At 43.9% G+C, this 22932-nt stretch overlaps 1 protein-coding gene across 8 annotated transcripts in view; it reads right to left on the bottom strand.

Moving 5' to 3' along the window:
* ERG (ETS transcription factor ERG) overlaps positions 1–22932 on the bottom strand; it is a 276081-nt gene that overhangs the window by 33579 nt on the left and 219570 nt on the right. For all 8 annotated transcript variants that reach the window (XM_061193910.1, XM_061193911.1, XM_061193909.1 and 5 more), the window contains one exon: positions 8801–8952. In XM_061193910.1, the coding sequence (XP_061049893.1) occupies positions 8801–8952 (152 nt within the window). The remainder of the gene's footprint in view (positions 1–8800; positions 8953–22932) is intronic.

Here is a 22932-nt window from a genome sequence, read left to right as displayed (position 1 = left end):
TTTTTTGTGAGGGAACAATTCAACCCATAATACATGCTTATCCCTTGAGTCTAGGGCTTTCTCCCAAACGCCTGACCAAATATGAAGAGAAGAGCTGCAATTTTTGGAGGTATCACTATAACCCAAGCACTGTTTATGCACTTCACACATATGTCTTATTTAATCCATACAGCACCATATGAGGTAGGCATTACTATCATCCTTATTTTAGTGCCAAAAAAACTAAGGATCAGCAAGATTAAATGACTTCCCAGAGCCAGAAAATGGCATAGTTTAGAACTCACGTGCAGTCACCCATGATAAAGAATTTTAACCCTATGCTCTACATGGGCCCACTGAACTGCCTTGTGTGTATCCCGTGGGTATCTTAAGTACAGGATGAACCAAACCAGAATCATCTATCTTAATTTTTTTTTCTACATTTACTAACATCCACCCAGCCATTCTTGCCAAATCAAAGCTATTTTCAATGCGATTCTTCTCTTGGTTGTCAGGAAAAACAGAGAAATCATTATCATCATGGAAATGTAAAGGTTAAGGGCTGAGCAACAGACGATTTTGAACATCTCCTTTATCCCTTGACTTATTACTTACATCTCCTTTGAAAAGGCCATTTCAGAATCTACAACAATTTAACAAATTTATTCCATCATTCTATTACCTTGTGTTCTTCCTGGACATTTTTGATCATGCAGGATAGGAATAAGAGCTCAGACTATGGATTCAGACAGAACTGGGTTAGAATTCTGGCTCTCCACATCATTGGCTAGGACATCTTGGGCTACTATCTTATTTTCCCTAGTTTTAGTTTCTTTATCTGTAAAGTGAGAATAATAAATAGTCCCTAGACCATAGGATAGTTGTGGGATTTAAGTGAGATAATCCCTTTTTAATAAAGAACATGGCCAACGCCTGACAACAGTGTGCCCCCAACAGATGGTGACTGTTGCTATTTCTGTCTTTATCGTTTCAGTCACACGTGTAACCCAATGGCAGTTTCCTCAATTCAGCTCATAGTTTAAAAATATAATTAGTTTTGACTTTAGGATTTAAGTTTTAGTTGGTTTGGTTGTTTAGTTGCTTGACTTAGCATAAAAAATTGTAACCAGAAGCCTATAGAAACACATTCCATAATGCAGACATAATGGGAGAGATCTTTGGAAGTGTTTAGAGGCATGACAAAGTAACATAAAGAAATGTATAGTTTATAGGAAACAAATGTGTGGTTACCAAAGGGGAAAGGGAAGGGGGGGGTACAAATTAGGGGTGTGGGATTAACAGATACAAACTTTTATGTATAAAACAGATAAGCAACAAGGATAGACTGTATAGCTCAGGGAATAATACCCATTATCTTATAATAACCTATCATGGAGTATAATCTGCAAAAATACTGAATCACTGTGTTATACACCTGAAACTAACACAATATTGTAAATCAACTATACTGCAATTTAAAAAAAAAGAAAAAAGAAAAAAGAAATGTGTAGCTTTACCAACAATTTCCTAAGTATAAATGAGCACAGGCCTGGGATTTGGCTCTGGTCTCACCCATCTCCGCGTGTGTCCTCGGGAAAGTTGTTTCACCTCCCTAGGGCTCGATTTTCTCATGTTTAAGAGTTTTATGATAGTTAATTGTATGTTTCCACTGGACTGGATCATGGGATGCCTAGATATTTAGTTAAACATTATTTCTGGGTGTGTCTGTGAGGCTGTTTCCAGAAGATACCAGCATTTGAATTGTGAGACTGAGTAAAGCACAGACAGGGAGAGGGGGACAGAGAGAGAGAAAGATTGGTTCTGCTTCTTTGAAGAACCCTGACTAATACAAAGCTGAACGAAGATCATCAAGAATCTTGTACATCCATCTCCTATGATTCTGTGATTCCCACTAACTAAAGCTGGATTCCCATTCACTCAAATAAATGCATGCTTACTGACTTCTGCACACGGGCCACGAGCTTGCTGCTTTGTCTGGTGGTGAAGAATATGCAAAAGACATAATCACCAACTCACGATGCTCACAATCTAATAGAACAGACAGGCTTATAAATAACGAACTCTAATAAGATTAAATCGTAGTAATATGTTGGTCATCTGGGCTTGGTTGGAGAGTGTATTCTTCTATCGCTTGTTATTCATCTGCTTTCAAGCCCAGCTTGGAGATGTCATATGTAGAAAGGACCCTGTGCAGGTGATGAGAGACTTCTGCCACTCTGAAAACTCAAAATCCTGACTTTCTAAGAAACCAGACCAGCAAAGACTCACATTGGGCATATGCTCTCTGTCTGCACCGAGCTGTTCGCTAATGTAACTCACTCTGTCCGTGGAGGATGTCACAAGAAGCAGGCTGCCACTACATGGTACTGCCACTGTGGCAGGAAGGTGGTCACGACTGTAGCCTCAGTGAAGCCCGAACATAAAGTCCAGGGATCCTGCTTTTAGGATTCTGCACCAATAAAAACATTGCCTTCCCTGTGAAACTTTTTTGAAAACAGGCATTAATTCCCCAAATGGCTCTTTTTACGTTGGCCACCAGGAAGCTCAGAGCCATCCTGGAATCTTAGCTACAGCATCTTGGCCAAGCTTGTGGCCAAAATGGCTGCATTCCTCCTTCATGTGACCTTGGTTTTCCATTAATATTTGTAATTGCCTTAGTACTGATCTCTAATTTCTAACCGAGCAGTAGCTTGGTTCACATGATTATCAGTAGTTGAGTTCACAAGGCATCTCAAATCCTTCATGGAATTAAATGCTATATCCAGTATACAGATGCATTATAGAATATAATATAAAACCAAATAAAGTGTGGCGATGAAAGAATTGGTAAGACGTTGGCAGAGAAGCAATGAAGGTGCCAGCAGATCAAGGATGGCTTCCTAGACAGGGTGGATTTCAAAGATGCCTTGAAAAGTGAGAAGGATTTGTTAGCAGAGAGGAAGGGCATTCCGTCAGAGGGAACAGCATGGGCGAGGACACTTGTGACAACGCAGCACAGGAGTAGAATGATGTGACTGGAGGGCAGGACAGGGTAGGGTGGAGGCTGCAAAGGGATTTAGAAATCTTGTCATCAGGGAACAAAGGAAGCTTTTCTTTACTAGTCATGTTTATAGTCATCTTGTTCCTCAGCTATTTTGAAACATTTGTCTGAATCACTCATTTGAGCTCTTAATCATACTCTCTGCTGTCACGAATTACTTAACTTCATGTGGCTGGGTCTTATCTGCTTCTCACAGGCTTTGGTCATTTCCTCTGTGACTGGTGTGAGAGTAGCAAGTACTCAGTAAATACCTCACGCATTGAGTAGAAGTTACCCAGCAGGGAGGGCCTGAGGAAGACACAATACAAGAAGTTCTAGCCGTGTGTGTTTGGGGGCCAGGAACAGGGGGTTTTAAATCACATAAGAGCTTTTATTCTTGGTGACTAGAATATTCTAAGTGCTCAGTAAATGAATGAATGAATGGATGGATGGATGGATGAATGAATGAATGGATGAATGAATGAATGAATGAATGAAGACAGGGAGCCAGTTAAAAGATGAATGTGGCAACTTTCTGTCTCTCAGACTTCTGACACCCATGAGCATTTGTGCTCAAAGTGGATATGTAGAAAATAAAAATGGAAGTGTTTGAAAAGCCCCATGCCTTAGCACCCATTTTAGGGAATACAAATAAAGAAAAAGAAAAATCTTCTCAAAATGATGTAAGCTGCTGAAACCAGAGGTTCTGTTGCATTTTGGTCAGCATTTTGCAACTCTGAAGAAAAGCGGGTGAAGACCGTGCCTTCCTCTTTGCCAGCTCTCTCAGTTAGCACATCGCTGAACATACTGTCAAGGCCAAAAAAATAACAGTGACTGCGGGAGGCCAGCCGGCACACGGAGGGACAGCATCACTGCTGCAGAGGCTTCCTCAGACATCACAAAACTTACGTTCTCTAGAACAGATTAGTTCCATTGTACAATGGGGACCCATTCTTTCTAAACATCGATCTGTGTTCACAGCCGTGGTGAAGAAGAATTGGAAATACCACCTGCAAGTCAGATTCCCGGGTTGTCCCCGAGTTGTCTTGGCTGTTGATGGGAACACAGTAAAATGTATAAGGCTGAGTACTGCGCTTGATCTGATCTGTCTGAATGGAGCTCAGCGCTGCCACCAATGAATGGAGCTGCGGGGCTTCTTCCTCAGCTCTCACACTGTGTTTTGTGCCTTAAATGGCCCTGGATTTCCCTGTGAGTGCCTTGATGCAGGATCTTTACAGAATTTATTGTGCCAGCCAATGACAGCCCCCAAAACACATCTAAAGGGAAAAGCTTTAGGACAATTCTTTCTTTTGCCAACTTCCTTTTCTAAATGATGCCTTTATTTCAAATAATGAAGGTGTATGAAAGCAAAATTTATTTAGTGTCTTCTATCTAGCTTAGAGCACCTCAAACCTTAGAATTCATGAAAATCACACAGGAATGTGTTACCAATGTAGAATCCTCAACCCCACACCGGGATTCATAAAATTTAGAGATGGGCGTTCTTAAATCACAAGTCTCCCAGGGAATCCTGGTGCAAGTGGTCTGATCATACTTGGGAGAAACATTCCCCAGTCAGCCTCCAAATTAAGCTGAGCCAACAAAGAGCCATTTAACTGGGTCCCATGTCTAGGGCCCCTCTTATTAAGACTGATTTCACTGAATGATACTTTGATCTACAACTGTGAACATAAGAAACAGCCCAACCCCCTGAGATGTAGACCTAGATATACAGATATTCACACCAAATAGATAGATAGATATAGACAGACAGACAGGCAGGTATGATAGATAGATATAAATGATAGAGACAGATAGATAAATGATAGATAGATATAGATAAATGATATACAGATGATAGAAAGAATAGATGATTGATAGATGATGAAAGAGAAAGAAAGAAAGAAAGAAAGAGGGAGGAAAGAAGGAAGGAAGGAAGGAAAGAAGGAAGGGAGGAAGAGAGAGAAAGAAAGGAAGAACAGGTGTGATGTACTGTCCAACCACTACACTTTGAGGCGGAGGGGCACAATCACCAACCTTGCCAGGATGACAGGTGTAAGCCAGGGCTTCCCAGAATGTCTGGCATCTCTACTGGTTATTTTTCTTGTGCCTTCCCTGTTACCCTCCTACAATAAACCAAGGAACACATTTTTCTCTCGACTCAGAATTAATAGCTGGGCCGTCTTTCCCACATTTGTTTTCTTTTTATTCTAGGGACACTGAGGCATGTATTGATTGAGGCATCCCCTTCACACAGCCTGCTGACACCTTGGACCCAAATAACACCCGCTTTTTGCAACTGTGCAGGATTTAAAAGTTTGCGTTAAACATATATACATATATACATAAACATACAAACCCCCCTCCTGGTATCACCGTCTGTTAAGTTCTTACTTTAGCCCATGTTCTCTATCCGTTTACTCTGAAAATGGATTCTGTCTTGTTCCTTTATTTATATTTGTGTGAGCTTTCTTAAATCCATTTGGAAACAAGGAGAGAGTGTAAATATATCCAATGAAGGTATATATTTATTCATTAGGGTTATTTTATGAGTTTCTTTAAAGCTCTTGAGTTAAAGACAGTGAGTCTCAAAACCAGGAACTTTGAGAAGTGAGGAATTCAGGTCCAAGAGCCCAGTCTGAACACAGACAATACCCCAGGTTCTGCTTTTTCTTCTCGCTAACACACCAATCTTCGGGCCAGTGTGTATCAGGACCATTTTTAGGTCTAGGACATGAATGTCAGTATGTAGGTGATTGATGGTGCAAGTGCTTCAGAGTAAATAATGGGTTTTTTTTTTGTTTTTTTTTGGTTATCTTTTTGATTGGCACTTATGAGTGCCATTCAATGTGTTTAAGTAGTAGGAACAATATGAACCAGTCAGAACCAGGTTTGGAGAATTCTACCTAAGTATGCAGAGTTCTCTACACCCAAAATGTGCCCGAGTGAGGTGCCTGGATCCCAGAGCTGGGGCCTAAGGTACAGAGGCAGCAGCTGACAGAGTGGTCCCCACGTCCTGCCATCTCTACACTGGGGGATTTTCTGGATTGTGCAACGCAGCTCTGTGTGTGTGTGTTCATCCGTGTGTCTGTGTATGAACACACACACAGGAGGCTTGACCAATAACTGAAAGACTCACAACTTGCAAAACCAGCCACAATGAGCTCTCTTACAAACCCTGTTAACTGAATAACTGCCTCTGCGTTGGCATGAAGCAACCAAAGGAGGGAACAGCTGAAAGAGGACTTTCTTCAGGAGATGAAACCAGCCTTTACACAAAAACTTAATATGAGCCAATCTGTGTGACCAGGCTTCCACCCAACCGACTGACGTTTAATGAGCACCTACTACATAGATCACAAATGGTGGATGCTCTGACTTGATTAAATTGCTTCTTTGTCTCTTTCCCATGTAAATATCTCTCCTGTTTTCTAAACAGTTTACTTAACATAGGAAGCCGCAAGTCTGGCCCTACTGGAAAGTATATTGATGACATCAAAGGCTATTGCTGGTGGGACAGAAATAGGACCTCGTCAGTTAAAAGGATATAATGGTACCAGGCTTAGCTCCTGCGTCTGCGATTCTACACGGAACCCAGATAAGCATCTTTAACCTGGGCTTCTCCTCAGATTGATTCTCTCACCTTAGAGGACTAAAGACTTTGTTTTGCTTAAACTGAAGAAAATACTTTCTTAAGGAGGAAGGCAAAGGGTGAGATGGGCTTGGGCGGACATCCTCTGGGTCTCTACGTCATACCGTTCAGCTTCAGCCAGTGTCCGAGGCAACAGCATCCCTGCCTTCCCACTCCTCTCCAGGCACATATCTGTTCTCAAGCCTTTTTTAGGTACCACACATCCAGGATGGGCATCTCGGACATCTGCCCTTCCATATTTTTTCCCATTCAACAGGAAATGCCTCTTGTTCTAAGTCACAGTAACAAGTAATGGGTCTCAGGAATGCAGCTTAGTTCCCACGATCAAACCAAATACATGCCCTCTGCATAAATGTCAACTGTCTCTCAAGAAACACGAAAACCAGCTTTGTCCCTCTCCTAAGGCACACTTGAGACTCTCTCCACTGTCTCCTATAAAAGCCGTACAACGTGTGCTTCGAGGTCAGGGATGCCTGATCCCTTTCGTACCTAACTAACTGCATCAAATCATTTTGCTGCAAAGCCACAGTGACAACCCTGAAGGGAAACCCAGTCCATGAACCCAAGTCAGATGTTTTGCCAAGGACTCTGCACTCTGAACTCTCCTGTTCGGAAAGCAATGGGAACACAAGTCCACTGGATGTGATCTGATGCAGAATAAGGGGCAGGGGTGGCAATCATGACACGGAGGGGATTTGAACCCGTTTGCCATCACACTTCATGGAGATGAATAGAGGTGACTTCTGGGGCAAGGGAGAATCAAGTTTGCACCAACCTCACCCATGCACACCTCTTATTACTCCGGCAACAAGGAGCAGCCCGGGCAGTACTACCCAGTGGCTAGGCACCCCTTCATCCATTCCTCCCTCGGTTAATATTCACTGAGCACCTAGTACACACCAGGTACTGCACTTGGCCACGGAGGTAGGGCCTTTGTGGGGCTTACATTCTATTGAGGGAGGAGATAATAAGAGAGCTTTCACATAAATGTCCACTATAGTGACAGATGGGAATAAAGGCAATAAAGGAAAATGAGGCAGGTGGGGGTCTGAGAGTCACAGTGGAGTGGGGAGGGGGCGACTCTGGATGGAGTGGTCGGGAAAGGCTTCTGAAGAGATGTTTGCACAGAGCCCCGATGAAGGACAGAACTCCCTGGAATCAAGGGGGTTTCGGGCTGAGGCAACAGCAAGTTCAGCCCCTGAGGCAGAACAAGAGGGGGACCAGGTGGCTGCAGTGGGTGATGGGATGGCAGGGGCTACTGCAAGGGGCTGAGATTCATTCCAACCCCCCGAAAGGAAGAGAACGAAGGAGTCAGAAGGGCCTGAGCTCTAACTTGGCCTCTTATTAACTGCAGGCTGACCTCTCCAAGCTTCAGTTTCCTCATCAGGGCACTTGTGACAAAGACACTACCTATTTCCCAAGATTTCATGACACCAAAATTTCTATGTCTCCACATCGCTTATCAAGTACCTCATATAGAGTCAGGACCCACTGAGCAGTGATGGTTGTCACTGCTGCTATTGTTGTGGTGATATTTTTGGTTTTATGTAGTGCATTTCCTCTGAGGAGGTTTAAGGCATCCTTCCTATTACCTTTAGTTTTGCTAAATAAATAAATTCCTGGCATTTTCCTCAAATCCAGAGCTATTGTTTTGGCTTGGGTTTAGAATTACTTCTGGTAAAGAATTTTTCTGGCTCTCAGAGTCTGTGTTTATAGGTCAGTGATAGCTGGAATTTCAGAGTTTGAGATCAAACAATATAGGGTTCCCAACTTTTAATTTTGCCAGATTAAAAAAAAACTTTAAAAGCCTACCTTCTATTATAAATAGCACTTCATAAAAGGAAGGATATTTAACACCAAATAACCTCAGAGAAAAGCCAATTCTTCCTTAGAGAGGTCACTTTTCATGGATTCTCTCTCTCTCTCTCTCTCTCTCACACACACACACACACACACACACACACACCCCCCCCAGAGCAGTGAACATTTCGCTGTGGGTGGACCAACTTCTGCTGGCTTCCATTTACAACCACTGCTCCAGGCAGTGGAGGGTGACCAATGCCAAGGGCAAGAAGAGAGAGCCTGAACGAAGCTCTAGGAAGGCGTGGGTCGCTGACCGAGCCTCTGACCTGCTGGGACGATAACTCGACGCTCGTTCGTGGTCATGTTTGGGGGCGGCATATGCTTCTCCTCCATGTAGCCGCTGTAATTCATCGCGACAGTGTCCGTGCTACCCACCATCTTCCCTCCTTTGGCCATGCTGCATTCATCGGGGGAGTTCCTGGAGGGGAAGAAGACACATCCTTCCATTACTGCAGCAACCCAGAGCCCTCCTCCCTGTCTCCGCGTTGATACCCAGAGAAGCAAGGAGGGGCAGGGTGGAGGGGCGTGAGGAAGGGGGAAGAGACTGTGAAAAGACAAATGCAGTGTCTCTGATGAACTGAATGGCTGTGTTTCTTCCAAATTTATATTTTGAAGCTCTAATCCCAACATGATGGCATTTGGAGGTGGGGCCTTTGGGAGATAATTAAGTTTACACAAGGTCCTGAGGGTGAGGCCCCTATGATGGGATTAGTGGCCCTTACAAGAAGGCGAAGAGACCAGATACCTCTCTCTCTCTCTCTGTCTCTCTCTCTCTCTCTCTCTCTCCTCTTTGCCACTGAGTTTACAGTGAGAAGGTGGCCATCCTCCACCCAAGAAGACAGCTCTCTCCAGACATCAACTCTGCCAGCAACTTGATCTTGGACTTCCAGTCTCCAGAACTGTTGTTTAAGCCCGCAGTCCATGGTATTTTGTGATGGCAGCCCGAGCAGACTAAGACAGTGCCCTTGCTCAGTGGAAGCAGAGGGCAGGCACGTGGGAAGCAAAGCTGCCACCTGGCTTCTATTTCTCCAGCCAGCCCCTTCTGAAACTGTCGTGTCAAACCCCCTTCCGTGACAACTGATTGGAAACACTTGCAAGGAGCAGGGAACTGGCACTTGTTCTCCCCGTGTGACTGTGAACAGGCCACGCACACAGATGCTGGGAGACGAGCCTCAGCAAGGTTTACCCTAGAGTGCATGCCTCTCCACAACCTCAGAACGAAATCCTCGTGCCCAATTTCAAATCCCTGCAGCCAACCTTTAGACACAGTTTGAAGGCCCCCAGTGTTCCTGGCTTAGGTGCAGGCAGGAAGATCAGAGGAGGGGGCAGGACAGGGGACCCCAGCAGCCCTGTAGGACTGGGATTGGGGGGGTGAAACCAGCTATGTGCCTGCAGAAAGGAGTCAGCTGCTGGGCCTTGGGGAACAGCTCACAGGGCTGCTGTTCATTAAGACAGCCACGGCCTCTCGGATAAAGACAAACCTGCCTTTCTAAAAAAAGAAAAAAGGGGAATATAAATTTTTAAGTGAGATTTGAAAGTTATTGGACATGGTGAAATCATACATAATGGGGAAACTCCAAACAGAAAATGCAGCTTAACCAGGAAACAGAAAAATGTTTTTTTCTGAGGGATCTTGATGGTTGGGTTATGTCTTCTAAGGTGGATTTCTGGAAATTTCCTCTCAAGTGCTACCCAACACAGGATTTTTCATACTCTTGGGAATCTATGCATCTCCACTGGATTTTAGATTTCCATCCCAATGTCTGAGGCCCTGATGGTTGTGGGCTCCACTCCAGTGAGCCTTCCTTTGTCTCCTCCACACTTTGTTTGCTGGAACTCTGCAGCCAATTTGCAGAACCTTGGAACTATAGGCCTGGCATGGACATGACCTTCAAGTCAGAGATGGTCTGAGGCATTGAGGCAGAAGGGCACTCTCTGGGTGGGGCAGGACTGAGGTGTGGTGGAAAGGGTCATTCTGACCCAAGAGCCGTGGCAGGGGTGTGGACAGGAAGAGAAGACCAAAGGCCCTGGAAAAAGTTTGTTCAGCGTCTGGGAACTTTGAAAATACAGATTTGTTCTCAGCATCCCTTGCACATGTCTGGTGCTGATGGAGGGAGCTTAGGGCTGATGATGAGGAAGAAGCAGGTATGTCTGTGGATGGAGGTTATAGTTGGGGTCGTCCAGGACTAAGTTCCTACCATGGGCCTGGAAATACACAACCCTGTTTCATGGCATCCTCACAGCTGTACTAACATGAAGGAAATTTAAAAATAATAGCAGTCGGAGTTCCCACGGTGTGAACCCTCTATATTTCCAATGCTGCCTACACGTGCATTATTTCCTCTTGATGCTATTTTTCCTGGCTTCCAACATTTATCTCTAAAAGACCCATCCTAATATCAAAACACTGAATGTCTTCACTTGAGACTTAGTTTCCTTTCCCTTTGGAAAATTCCATCAGTTGAGTGGAGTATGTACGTTTTGGTCTATTGGTCTCAAGGAGAGAAGTTACTAGGGAAGAGAGTTAAAGGGGTTTGTTTCTTTAGGAAAAAGACCTTAGATGCTACTTAGGTGATGAGTGTCACTCAAGTAACATCTGTAAGGTCTAAGATGAGCACTGTTCAGATTCATTCGTTCACGCCTCCATTTAGACCATTTTTTATTGAGTGCCTGCTGTATGTCAGGCACCGTAAATTCTTTCTTCTCCAGCAAGGCAGTTATCCATCTAAAAAGTTAAAAGTCAAAGAGATGTATAGAATTATAGAAAGAGGAAACATGGGGGATTATGGACCCTACATTCCAACTCTCCCATTTTCTTACAATTCTATTGTTCAATTTCCATCTCTGAGGACTAAAGCTCTAGGAACAAATCAGTTTTCCCATGGCATTAAAATAGATCCCTCATCAAATACAGAGATATAATGAGCTATTAAATTGCATTTTACCAGAGCTTTCCAAAAATATGTGTAAGTATTTAAAACAGGGGCAGTCTTCAATAAGGTTAATTTGTCTTCATCTTATAACCAGAAGACATAATTCATCTCATTAAGCTTTTCCAGCCAGCTTTCATTGTGAAAAAAAGCAGCAGAATGAAACCCTATTTTCAAATGTTGTACCTTCAGTTCAATTAAAAAATTGTCTTTTTTCCACTGTACTTTGTTTTAGCTTCAGAGGAAGACAGAAGGGAACCATGTTTGTGATCACTTCAAATAGTTTTTGAATCTAAGTAATAAATCTAACAGAACTCCAGCCCCAAAGAGGGGAGAGGTCACCCCATAGGGCCACTGACATATGAGACTCAAGGCAGGTATTCAATAAATACTGGTTAAAGGGGCCCCAGGTGTTCTATTCTCACTGTTCAGTCATTTCGCCTTGTTTATTCTCTTGGAAATTTTAATAGCAAAAGAGTAGCATATATATATGTCGCCGTGTCCTGAGAGCTTAACAGTTACCAATCCTCACAACAGCCTGGTGCAGCGGCCGCTGGCATTGGCTCCATTTCTCAGAGGTGTAAACTGAGGACACAAAAGAGAAGGGAATTGCTCCAGGTCTCAGAGCCCGGAGGAAGCAGAACTGAGGCTTGAAGCTGGGCAGCCTCTACTCACTGGCCACACTTATAACCCCCGCACAGACAGCCCCACCCAGTAAAGGTAAGATGGCTAGGATGGTGGCCCTTTAAAAGGTAAAACAGATCTTTATTTCAGAAAGGCATCAAGAACGCCCTGCCCCACATGTTACTCTGGCTTAAGGTGTGCACTGTGATACATACACGATTCATAGTCTAGGCCACCATCCTTGCCCCTGGACTGTTCATTCCCCAGCACAGCAGATGTGTGACCCATCCAGAGCGTATCTAAAAAGACGGAAATAAGAAAGAGAGGGAAATCCTGGGGGAGGATTTTTTTTTTCATGGAATTTAGACACTGTTATTTTAAGAAAAAGAAATCTTAACATGATTCAGAGAATTGCAAAGTGTAGGTTGAAAAGTCTCCCAATAAATGCGTTTTCAGCTCTTTGCCCAGCTGTGGTAAGAAAAGATCCACACTGGAAATCTGCCCCTTGCTTACTGCACTGTTTAGCTCTACCTTCATTGTGCATTCCGAGAAGTCACAGGGAGACGCTTCCCACAAACAGCCTGGTATCCTACCTGTACCAAGCCTAGAACAGAGGATCCCATGTTCTCTATTCTAACATGGTAAGGGTTTGGGCATTCAGTACACTACTTTGAAATGCACGTAGCAAAGAGCATCCCTTTAAATATGATATTCTTAGTATTCACATATGTGTTCTTTAACAGTTCCTGTGAACGTTCTAAGGCAATTCATTAGATGCCTGCTAAATGGGTAATTAACTGGTGAATATGAAAGTTCGCTGTCTTATTATTTGGGGCATAAATTTCTTTATTGCTAATAAGCATGGTTCAAGATATTTCTCTCAAAGACTCTACCTTTTAAGGGCATGGAAAAGTGATTATGCAAGTCAAACCACAGTGAGATATCACTTCACACCTGTCAAGATGGCTATCATAAAAACAAAAACCAAAAGATAACAAGTGTTGGTGAGGATGTAGAGAAATTGGAACCCTCGCATACTGTTGGTGGGAATGCAAAATGGTACAGCTGCACTGGAAAACAGTATGGCGGTTCCTTGAAACATTTTTTAAAAAAACAACCATATGATCCAGCAATCCCACTTATGCACATTTATCCAAAAGAATTAAAATCAGGCAAGAGATATTAGCACTTCTAGGTTCACTACAGTACCATTCACAATAGTCAAGATGTGGAAACAACCTATATGTCCACTGATGGATGAATAGATAGAGAAAATGTGGTACACTCATACAGCAGAATACTATTCTCCTTAAAAAGAAGGAAATTTGGAAATAGATGACAGCATGGATGAACCTTGAGAACATTATACTTAGTGAAAAAAGCCAGTCACAGAAAGACAAATACTGCCCGATTCCCCCTTATATGAGGTATCTAAAAAAGTCAAATTCAGAGAATCAAAGAGTGAAATGTTGGTTTCCAGGAGCTGGGGGAGGGAGAAGTGGTGAAGTTACTAATCAACCAGCATAAAGTCTCAGTCAAGTAGAATGAAAAAGCTCCAGAGATCTGCTGTACTACTTGGTACCTTTGGTCAACAATAAGGTACACTTAAAAATTTGTTTAAAAGGTAGATCTCATGTTGTGTTCTTACCACAATAAAATAAATAAAAAATTATTGTGTCTTAACCATATTCTCAGATTCACATTTTCAGGTCTGGCTTCTATTTATAACCCACAAAACACTGGTCTTGACAACCCCATACAGTATGTGGCACCAGTGAGAGGGAACAGAAGGCAGGAAGACCGCTCACAGCAGGAGAAATCCCACATTGGGCTGGGGCTGCCCTGAGAGGGGGAGGCTGATTCAGACTGAAGAATTTCAGGAAGGCATTGGACAACAGCTGGGGTGCCAAAAAGTTGGGTGTATCAGCCTCCAAGTCCCTTAAAACATCCTTGGGGCCACACAACTTTAGGAGTTTAATCTCTGCAGCAATCTAACAGATTTCCATGCCACTTGGGTGTAATTGCGGTCACTCTAGGAAATAGAGAAATAATGTAGAAAGACCCCCTCAACCTTCATGATGAACAAGATAGGGGGTTGGTGCCCTTCTGATAACTGGAGACACATGCCCAACTAAGATGGCCTGTTGAGCCTCAATTAATTAATCACTCTTAAGTAGCATTTGGAGAATTAAGGTGAGTTGAGAACATGATCATTGACTTCTTAAAACATACTAGTATTATGCATTAATGATGAAAGAACATGGCAAAGAATATCAAATAAATTGGAAAATCTACTATATTTAAATGAAGGTGAGAAGGCAGACATGCTGCCAAACTCCACTGGGTTCTCGTAGGGTTACAGAATCAGAGGGCTGGGAAACTCCATTCCCAAGCCCCCAGGCAGGACTCTCCAGAAGCTACTTGGATGAACAAATGCTTAGCTTACATTAACATTTTTCTAAGGAGGAGAGTCCAACATTTCCCTCTGCAACTCCAGTTATATTTATGTGTATGTGTGGTGGCTCTGAATATACCTTCTTCCCCTGTCCTTCCTCAAACTATGTGACATTTGAGGTGGACTGCAAAAATGCACACAAGACATAAATGATCAAAGGAATGGAAGTGAAGGTTATATGAGGGCAGAAAAGCAATTAATCAAGAGATAAAATCAGCACATTGAGTAAGCTTACTATTTATAGTTGTTCAAGGTAGGACATCAATCTATCTCTGAACTTTCTACTTGCCAAAGCAAAAAAGGAAGTCTATCCTGTGACAATTCAAGGTGTCAAAAAGATACACATGAACCAGTCATTCAGCAGAAGCAAAGCTTTTCCTGGGCTGAAACTTGAGAGAAGCTTCTCTCGTGGCTTCTCTTGAAGAGAACTGGGTGATGTGGCAAGCAGTATCCTTCCCAGCATCCCATAACAGACCTGAGAACATACCACGCATAAAGCAGGATGCTCCAATCACACAGCTCTCAGCTGCTTCAGCTACAGGAACTGGGAGACTGTATTTCCTCAGCCAGCACTCCATGCTTACCATTTCTTGACACTGATTTTGGAGAGAACCGGCCAACCAGAAAAATGGGTGCAAAAATATAAAAAATAAATGATTAAAAAATGAAAACAATCTTGAGAGATGGAATGCTACATATTCCAGTTTCCACAGTCTTCTAATTTATATGTTTTAAATTCAAATTTGCCTCTGGGAAATTTACCTAACGCATGGGTGGGCAAACAAATATTTACAGACCTTATTTGGTTCATCTTCTATCCCGTATCTGACTGCTTACTCATGATAGGGATGGCTCCAAACTCTCTTTATGTATTCATGTTATAGTGAAACATTCAAAATGGTGCTTAACACACAACACAGTAAATGCTATGTGTTAGCTGTTATTATTCATCTCATCCACACAATTCCACGAGGTCAAATACCAATAAGCAGCAGCAATATTACAGGTGACTTGCAGAGAGGATGGAGGCAGGTCGTGCCCAAGGTTACACGACCAGCAGTGGAGCAGCTGGGATTTGAACCTACAGAGTTGGAGTCCTGAGTCCAAGGACTTGACCACCATGCTATAGGACCTCCCCTGGTAACTCCACACGAATGGGCTCTTTCGCAGACATAACACATAATGGGATGGACCCTCAGAAGACTCAAGGTCATCACTCTTGGGTATTTTCTGAAGAATATCCTGGGAGTGGCCCTGAAGACAGTCATGGATAGGGCGGCAGATGTGAGATGAGTAGGGCCAGCCCTGTGCAGACAAAGGCAGGGCCTCCTGGGAGACGCTAAAGGCGGCAATGTTTATTTGGACATACATACGAATTTTGATTAAGTCTGGTTTAAAAAAAAGGTGGCCACCTCGATTTACAGTTCAACATCATATGTTCCTCCCCAAACCTTCCTTGAGGCACTCAGCAGGGTGCAAGCTCTACAGAGATGATGGGTGAACATTCATGAATGTGAGGAAATCAGACAAGAAGTGTCTGTGCTCGGAGAGGAGAGTGGGAATGCCTGTGACTCAGATCGTGGGTCTAAGAAGACAGAACTGAGGACCAGCACAGAAGCTGGACCACTGAGAAAGTAGTCCATCTAATTTTTTTAAGATTAAGTGGACCCCAGCCCAAGACAAAAGCTTCTTTTAGCTGTTTCCATACATCATCCCTTTCTTTGAAAAGGGGTAATGTGCCTATAAAAATGTACCAAGACGTTAAAATTAGGGCTTTGGTTTTTGAAAAACAAAATAAACTTGACATGTGACATTGGTTTTCTCACATCAGCGTCTACTTACAGCAGGGCAGATTCCATCACAGAAACAGCCCGCAGTGAAATGGCCTAGATGCGACCGTTAGCTTGACAAGGATGTGCTGTGCCCTGAGCTGAGTGTGAACGGACCTCATTTATCCAGGAATGTCACTGAACGCAGCCCCAAGTGACAGGGCCGAGCTCACCAGCCACCTTAAATCTGTGATCCACCCTCACTTCACAACAGTCAGTGGAGGCGCTCAGGCCTGAGAGAAAGCCCAAGACAAGTCAACATCGAATTTGGGCGATCGATATAACTTCTCCTAGTGGGTGAAGGCAACCCTGCCAGTCCTCTCGAAAATCTACCCATTCTTCAAGTCCCATCCTCCTTCCCGTTCCTGAATTCCTCTTGCACTTGGAGACGGCTTTCCCCTGCCTTGCTCTCCATCACATGCTGGTGGAGTATTTTTTTTTTCACATTTGAAATGCATATTTTTTTAAAAAAACTTTCATTGCAGTATAGTTGATTTACAATGTTGTGTTAGTTTCGGGTGTACAGCCAAGTGATTCAGTTACACATATACATATATCCATTCTTTTTTAGATTCTTTTCCCATATAGGTTATTACAGAATATTGAGTAGAGCTCCCTGCGCTATACAGTAGGTCCTTATTAATTACCTATTTTATATATAGTAGTGTGTATATGTGAAGTAATTCAGACAGAGAATGACAAATATCATATGGTATTGCTTATACGTGGAATCTAAAAAAAATGGTACAAATGAACTTATTTTCAAAACAGAAATAGAGTCACAGATGTAGACAACAAACTTATGGTTACCAAAGGCAAAACGGGGGGAGAGGGATAAATTAGAGGGTGGAGTATTCTTGAGCTTTCCTTCCAGAGAGTCTGCTTTCCTGCTACCAGAGCCATCTTCCACAAAGACAAGTCCACGCTGGCCACGTGCAACCCAAGCCCTTCCTCGGCCCATAGAGCCTTCCAACAAATCCACACTCCCTAGATTCTCCTCGGCCATCTGGCCCTGGGCCTCCTCAATTCATTCATTAAAAAAAATTATTAAAGTATTGTTGATTTACAATGTTGTGTAAGTTTCAGGTGTACAGCAAAGTGATCCAGGTATGCATTTTATACACACACACACACATATGTTCTTTTTCAGATTCTTTTCCCTTATAGGTTATTACAGAATATTGAGTACAGTTTCCCTGTGCTATACAGTAGGTCCTTGCTGTTTATCTATTTTATATATAGTAGCGTGTATATGTTAATCTCAAACTCCTAATTTATCCCTCTCCTCCCTTTCCCCTTTGGTAACCATAAGTTTGTTTTCTCTGTCTGTGGGTCTATTTCTGTTTTGTATTATAAATAAGTTCCTTTGTACCATTTTTTTTTAAAAGATTCCACATATAAGCAGTATCATATGATATCTGTCTTTCTCTGACTTACTTCACTCAGTATGAGAATCTCCAGGTCCATCCGTACTGCTGCAAACGGCATTATTTCATTCTTTCTTTTGGCTGAGTAACATTCCATCGTACATATGTACCACATCTTCTTTATCCATTCATCTGTGTAACAAACACAGAGCAAGTCTACGCCAGGTACTGTCCCAGGTGCTGGGGACCCAACAGTGTCCCTGTTCTCGTGGTGCCTGCGTTTGGGTGGGTGAAGCCCCTCTCCCCAGCCCCACATACTCTGCTCTGGAAGACCACGGTCCACATCCCATCCAACCCTTCTGTGGACGAGCAAGCGAATGTCTACTCCCGTGCAGTCTTCAGCCCATTACAGTTTATTAGAATGGCGCTATCTTCCCAAATATTCTTTTTAGTTTATTAGGTGACTTCATGTTAAGAACTTGATGATGAAGCTAGACTACAGAGGCTTTCTTTGGCAGCTCCACCCTGAGAGTCCAAAGAGGTCAGTTCCACGAGAGGGTCCTAAGGAGGCTGGCCAGGGCATGCATCCCAAGTCTGCCTTAAACCTGAATAGGAATCAATCCCTCCTCAGGTGGTTTTCTTCATAAGAATCCTAAAAGCACATACTTAGTCCTAATCGACCGAACCAACTCCTAATCAAGTTTCACGCCATGAATGGAGGTAGTCACCACAAAAGGTATTTTTAGGACCCCAGACAAGGAGGGGATTGTCTGGAAAGCGCCGGGGTAATTTGTAGGTCTGGTTTATTTCTGAATCAGAGGCAGTGGAAAAGCTGCTTCAGAGCCCATGGCCTGAGTAGCGGGTGGAGCTCGGCAGTGATTCACGTAGCACTCTGGGCTCAAACTGAAACTGGAGATGTTTGTCTTCACAGCTGTGTGTTATTTTTACCCTTACTAAATATTCTCTCTTACACCTGGAATTTCAGCCTCTTCCCACCAGGCCTGTTCCCTTCTCCCTTCTCCGAAGCAGTTGAAGACGAAATTAATTTAAAAAGTCACCACCAACAGTTAGTTCTTTGTCCCCAGAAGGGGTTTGAAGTTTCCCTGAGAAAGTTTCATGGTTTAAGTGTATATTTCTCTTAACAGCCAAAAATGGGCATCAGCAAGATCACAGCACATTTAGATCTTGAAAACTGAGGAGGAAATGCATCCTTTGGGGACTCATCCTTTAGAATAAAGTATTCTGTAGAATAAGATGTCTACAAATAGTTACCTGACAAAGATGTGGCATCTTTTCTATCTTGTGTGCGTGTGTGTGTTTTTCTCAAAACACTTTCATTTTTCAGAGAGGAAAGAATTAAGCCCGATAGCCATTATGGTGCTTCAGGGTTTTATTTTCCTAAAAGGCTATGTAAATTCTGGTTAACCAAGATGATTTTCCTTTCAGGATAGAAAATGCCAAGCAGTGCCCTTGTCCCAATGTCAATATCCGCAGTGACCCGGTGGGATTCACTTAATCATAAGGAAGAGCACGGCTCTTAGGCTGTTCTACAAAATGGTGTCCATCCGTTTGATGCCCCAAGAAATGGCAAAGATGCTCATGAGTGCTACTAAGGAAGGGGGATGAGAAAAAGTCTGCTCCAGACAGAGAGGGAGCCCCAGAGAACTTGACTCTCTCACTAAATCTTCCCCAAGTGAGGCCCTTTCAATCCATGTCTCAGCCCTGCAGCCCAATGAACTGATGTCTGCAAAGACTCAAGGCCCCTTACAAGTAGGACAAACGATTACTACCCGACCTCACTAGCACATTTGGGAAAACCACTAGTTTTCCAGTCTCCAACACTGAGCCGCCCACAGCTTGGAAGGTTTGGAAGGTGGCCAAGCTTAACTAGGAAACATCTTTTATGCCAATCGGATTCAGAACCTTAAGGCAGAAAGGAACAAATGTGATTATAGCTGCAAATTTCACTGTCCTAAAAGAAGACATAAAGTCTTCTAGAAAATGTAAGAAAATATACATGAAGTCAAATCTCAATGCATCAAAGTAGAAAGGCATGAGGGAGACCAGTCCCAGGGAGCCGCTTTCAAATGTCAAATATTGAGTATTCCACATAAAATGAGAAAACTGATGTTAAAAGACCTTCAGCCAAGATCTTGTTCTGTAGGCAGGAATTGGGCAAAGCACCTCTTCCAACACAATGACACACAGGGAATTGGAATAGTCACTATCCTAAAACTGAGAATTTTTTATTTTTCATTTCAGCCCAATGAGTATTTACTGAGAGCCACCACGGGGCTCAGACCGTAGGTCTCCCATCACGCTAATTATTTTTTAAATGTGGTTCTGTTTGGAATCACCTCATGAAGGGAATGTAAAGATGAGTACAGTTTAATTGATCTGTTATAATAAAGTAAAATGAGAGGAAAGTAAATTTTTTTAACAGTGTAATATATACAAGAAATCAAAATATGGTTGGTGTTTGGATTTAATGCCTCTCAGAAGACAAAAAATCGGACATATTGCTCATCCATCACCTGGAGAAACTCCACCGTCCCTGCCAACACAGAGGTGACGCCTGGCTAAAGGAAGCAGCCCTGAGGGAGGAAGAGGAGCACAGGCCTGGGGTCACATGGCCCATGGCAGGCGGACTTAAGTTAGGGAGATGCAATGGTCTCCATGCATAAAATGGGTATAATCTTAATGCCATCTCATAGATTTAATGAGGAAACTGGATGATATGTTGTATCCTAAAATCTATTAATAAATCACAGTGCATTGTAGAAATATTAATATCACTCCTCTGGGAGTCTTTCCTGCCTGGGGAAACTGAGTCATACTCTCATCCCTGCTATGGCCAGGCCCAGAGCATCCCCCTGAACTTGTACTTGTCATGCGACCTCACGGAATCTTTTTCACCTTTGATGGACCGTAAGCTTCTCTTAACTCATCTTCATAGCACACACAGTCTATGATGAAGAGTAAACACCAAATAAATGGTTTAGTGCAGAGTTTCTCCGAGACTACAGACCTTTGGGGCCAGATGATTCTTTTTGGGGGCAGATGCTGTCCTGTGTGTTGTAGGACGCTGAGTAGCACCTGTAGCCTCAACTCACTAGATGCCAGGAACGCCTCACAGGTGTGACAGTCCAAAATGTCTGCAGACACTGCCACGTGGCTCCCTGGGGGCACAGTCACGGTGGCTGAGAACCACTGGTTTAATGAGTGAGATCCCCTGCACTCAGGCAAGGAGTCCAGAGCTCCTCCTATTTCGCCTGGTGCTTCTTAGAGGTAAGTGCAATTCCCCTGTGCCTGGGCTGATACTTAGAGGGGCCTAGGCTCGATTCTCAGGAGGATTCCAGTTGTGGTTTGTCCACCCCTCATTTGGGGTACACCCCCCCAAACCTGGGGCTCAGCCTCACTTCCCTCTTCCTCACTCCATACCCATCAGCAAAACACATCAGTTCTACCTTCAAAATATATCCAGAATGCAATCACTTTTCCCACCCCTGCATCGCAACCACCCTCATGCAGGCCTCACCATCTCTTACCCTAACTCCTGAAGGGCCTCCTAGCGGTCTCGGCTTCAACACAGGAGCCAGGGAGATCCGGCTAAATCTGAGTGACATCACGTCCCTCCTTTGCTTACAGCCCCCAGTGGTCTCCTAGCTCGCTCAGAGTGAAGATCAAAGCCCGTCACTGGCCTCACGATCACTCAACCTCATCTCCTATCACTCTTCCCCTTGGTCACTGAACATTAGCCACAATCGTCCTCCAACACTTGAGGCAGACCTCAGGGTCTCTGCACTTACCACTCCCTTTGCCTGGAATATTCTTCTACTGGTTAACCATGGGACCTTCTCCCTCACTGGCTTTGGGGCTTTACTCAAATGTCATGTTCTCAGAGGTGATCTTTTCAGGCTGCGCCTTCCAGAACTGCCACCCCCTGCCCTGCTTTATTTTCTTTCCTTAGCATTTACCACAATCTAACCTGTTAGCCTTTAGTTAGCTATCTGGGTCACTGGCTGTCTTTCCCATTAGAAAGTGAACTTAGAGAGGCAATATTTTTGTGTATGTTTTACGACTGTATGTCAAGTACCTAAAACAGTGACTGCACATAATAGGTGCTCAGTAAATACTTGTTGGATGAATGAATGACTCTGTGCATAACCAGGACGTCTGACACCAAGATGGACCAATTAGGTAGCCCCCTTTTCTGTCATCTTCATCACACTCCAGACAGCATGCTTTTAAAATATTACATCAAAAGCATCCCGTCATCTGATCCTAGGCTGGAGTTCTTCACAGCACACAGTGACTCTTCTTCCCAGACAACAGAGAGAGGCGAGGCCCAATCTCTCACCTCACAGGCTCAGCCAGACAAAAGCCACTGCAGTGAGAGGCCAGCGGGAGGCCCCTCCACCTAGGCAGACAGACTTCCTGAGAGCGAACCCTCCTCTGCACTTTGTTCTCCCAGATTATCCACTCTAGAGGCCACCTTTATCCAGCTCCGGGGATTCTCATTTTTTTATCTCCCCGGATGCTGCAATGGGGCTGTGTTTCTCAGACCAGTGAGTGTCAGAATCCCAGGGTAGGGGAGGGGGGCTTGTTAAAGCAGGAGTGCTGGGTCCCACTCCCAGAGCTTCTGACTCAGCAGGTCTGGGCAGGGCCTGAGAATCTGAATCTCTAACGAGCTCCCAGATGGTGCTGATGCAGCGGATCTTAGGGCCCCACTTTGAAAATCAGTGCACCAGGGGACCTCTCACCCAACAGACTCCAACGACAGATTAATGACTCCAGCTGGCTTGGGTACTGGGCTAGGAGCAGGACTCATAGTGTGGCACACAGAGTCATTCAATTCCAGCTGCAGTGAGCCTCCAGGTGGGCGGCACGGAACTGCCGTGACTTCCTGGTGGGCTACCAGGAGTTTTTACTGCCTGTGGAAGGATGAAGGATGCCCAATTCCACCCGCCTGAGCGTCGACTGAATCTCCGAGACAGGGATGCTGAGAGAGAGTAAAGGCTGGCACACCATACTGCCCACTTGTGATGGAAGACGATTTTCTTGTGGACCATATGTGAGTATGAGTGTGCGTGTGCGTGTGCATGTGTGTGTGTGTGTGTGTGTGTGTGTGTGTTTCTTGGTCTATCTTGCCAGTCTACAGGGGCTTGAGCCTTAGGAACCTCACATAGAATT

This window comes from Eubalaena glacialis, chromosome 6, assembly GCF_028564815.1.
Source record: "Eubalaena glacialis isolate mEubGla1 chromosome 6, mEubGla1.1.hap2.+ XY, whole genome shotgun sequence".
In the NCBI taxonomy this organism is placed as follows: Eukaryota; Metazoa; Chordata; class Mammalia; order Artiodactyla; family Balaenidae; genus Eubalaena; species Eubalaena glacialis.
Note: the sequence above shows the minus strand (reverse complement) of the source record. Positions and strands in the feature narration are given on the sequence as shown.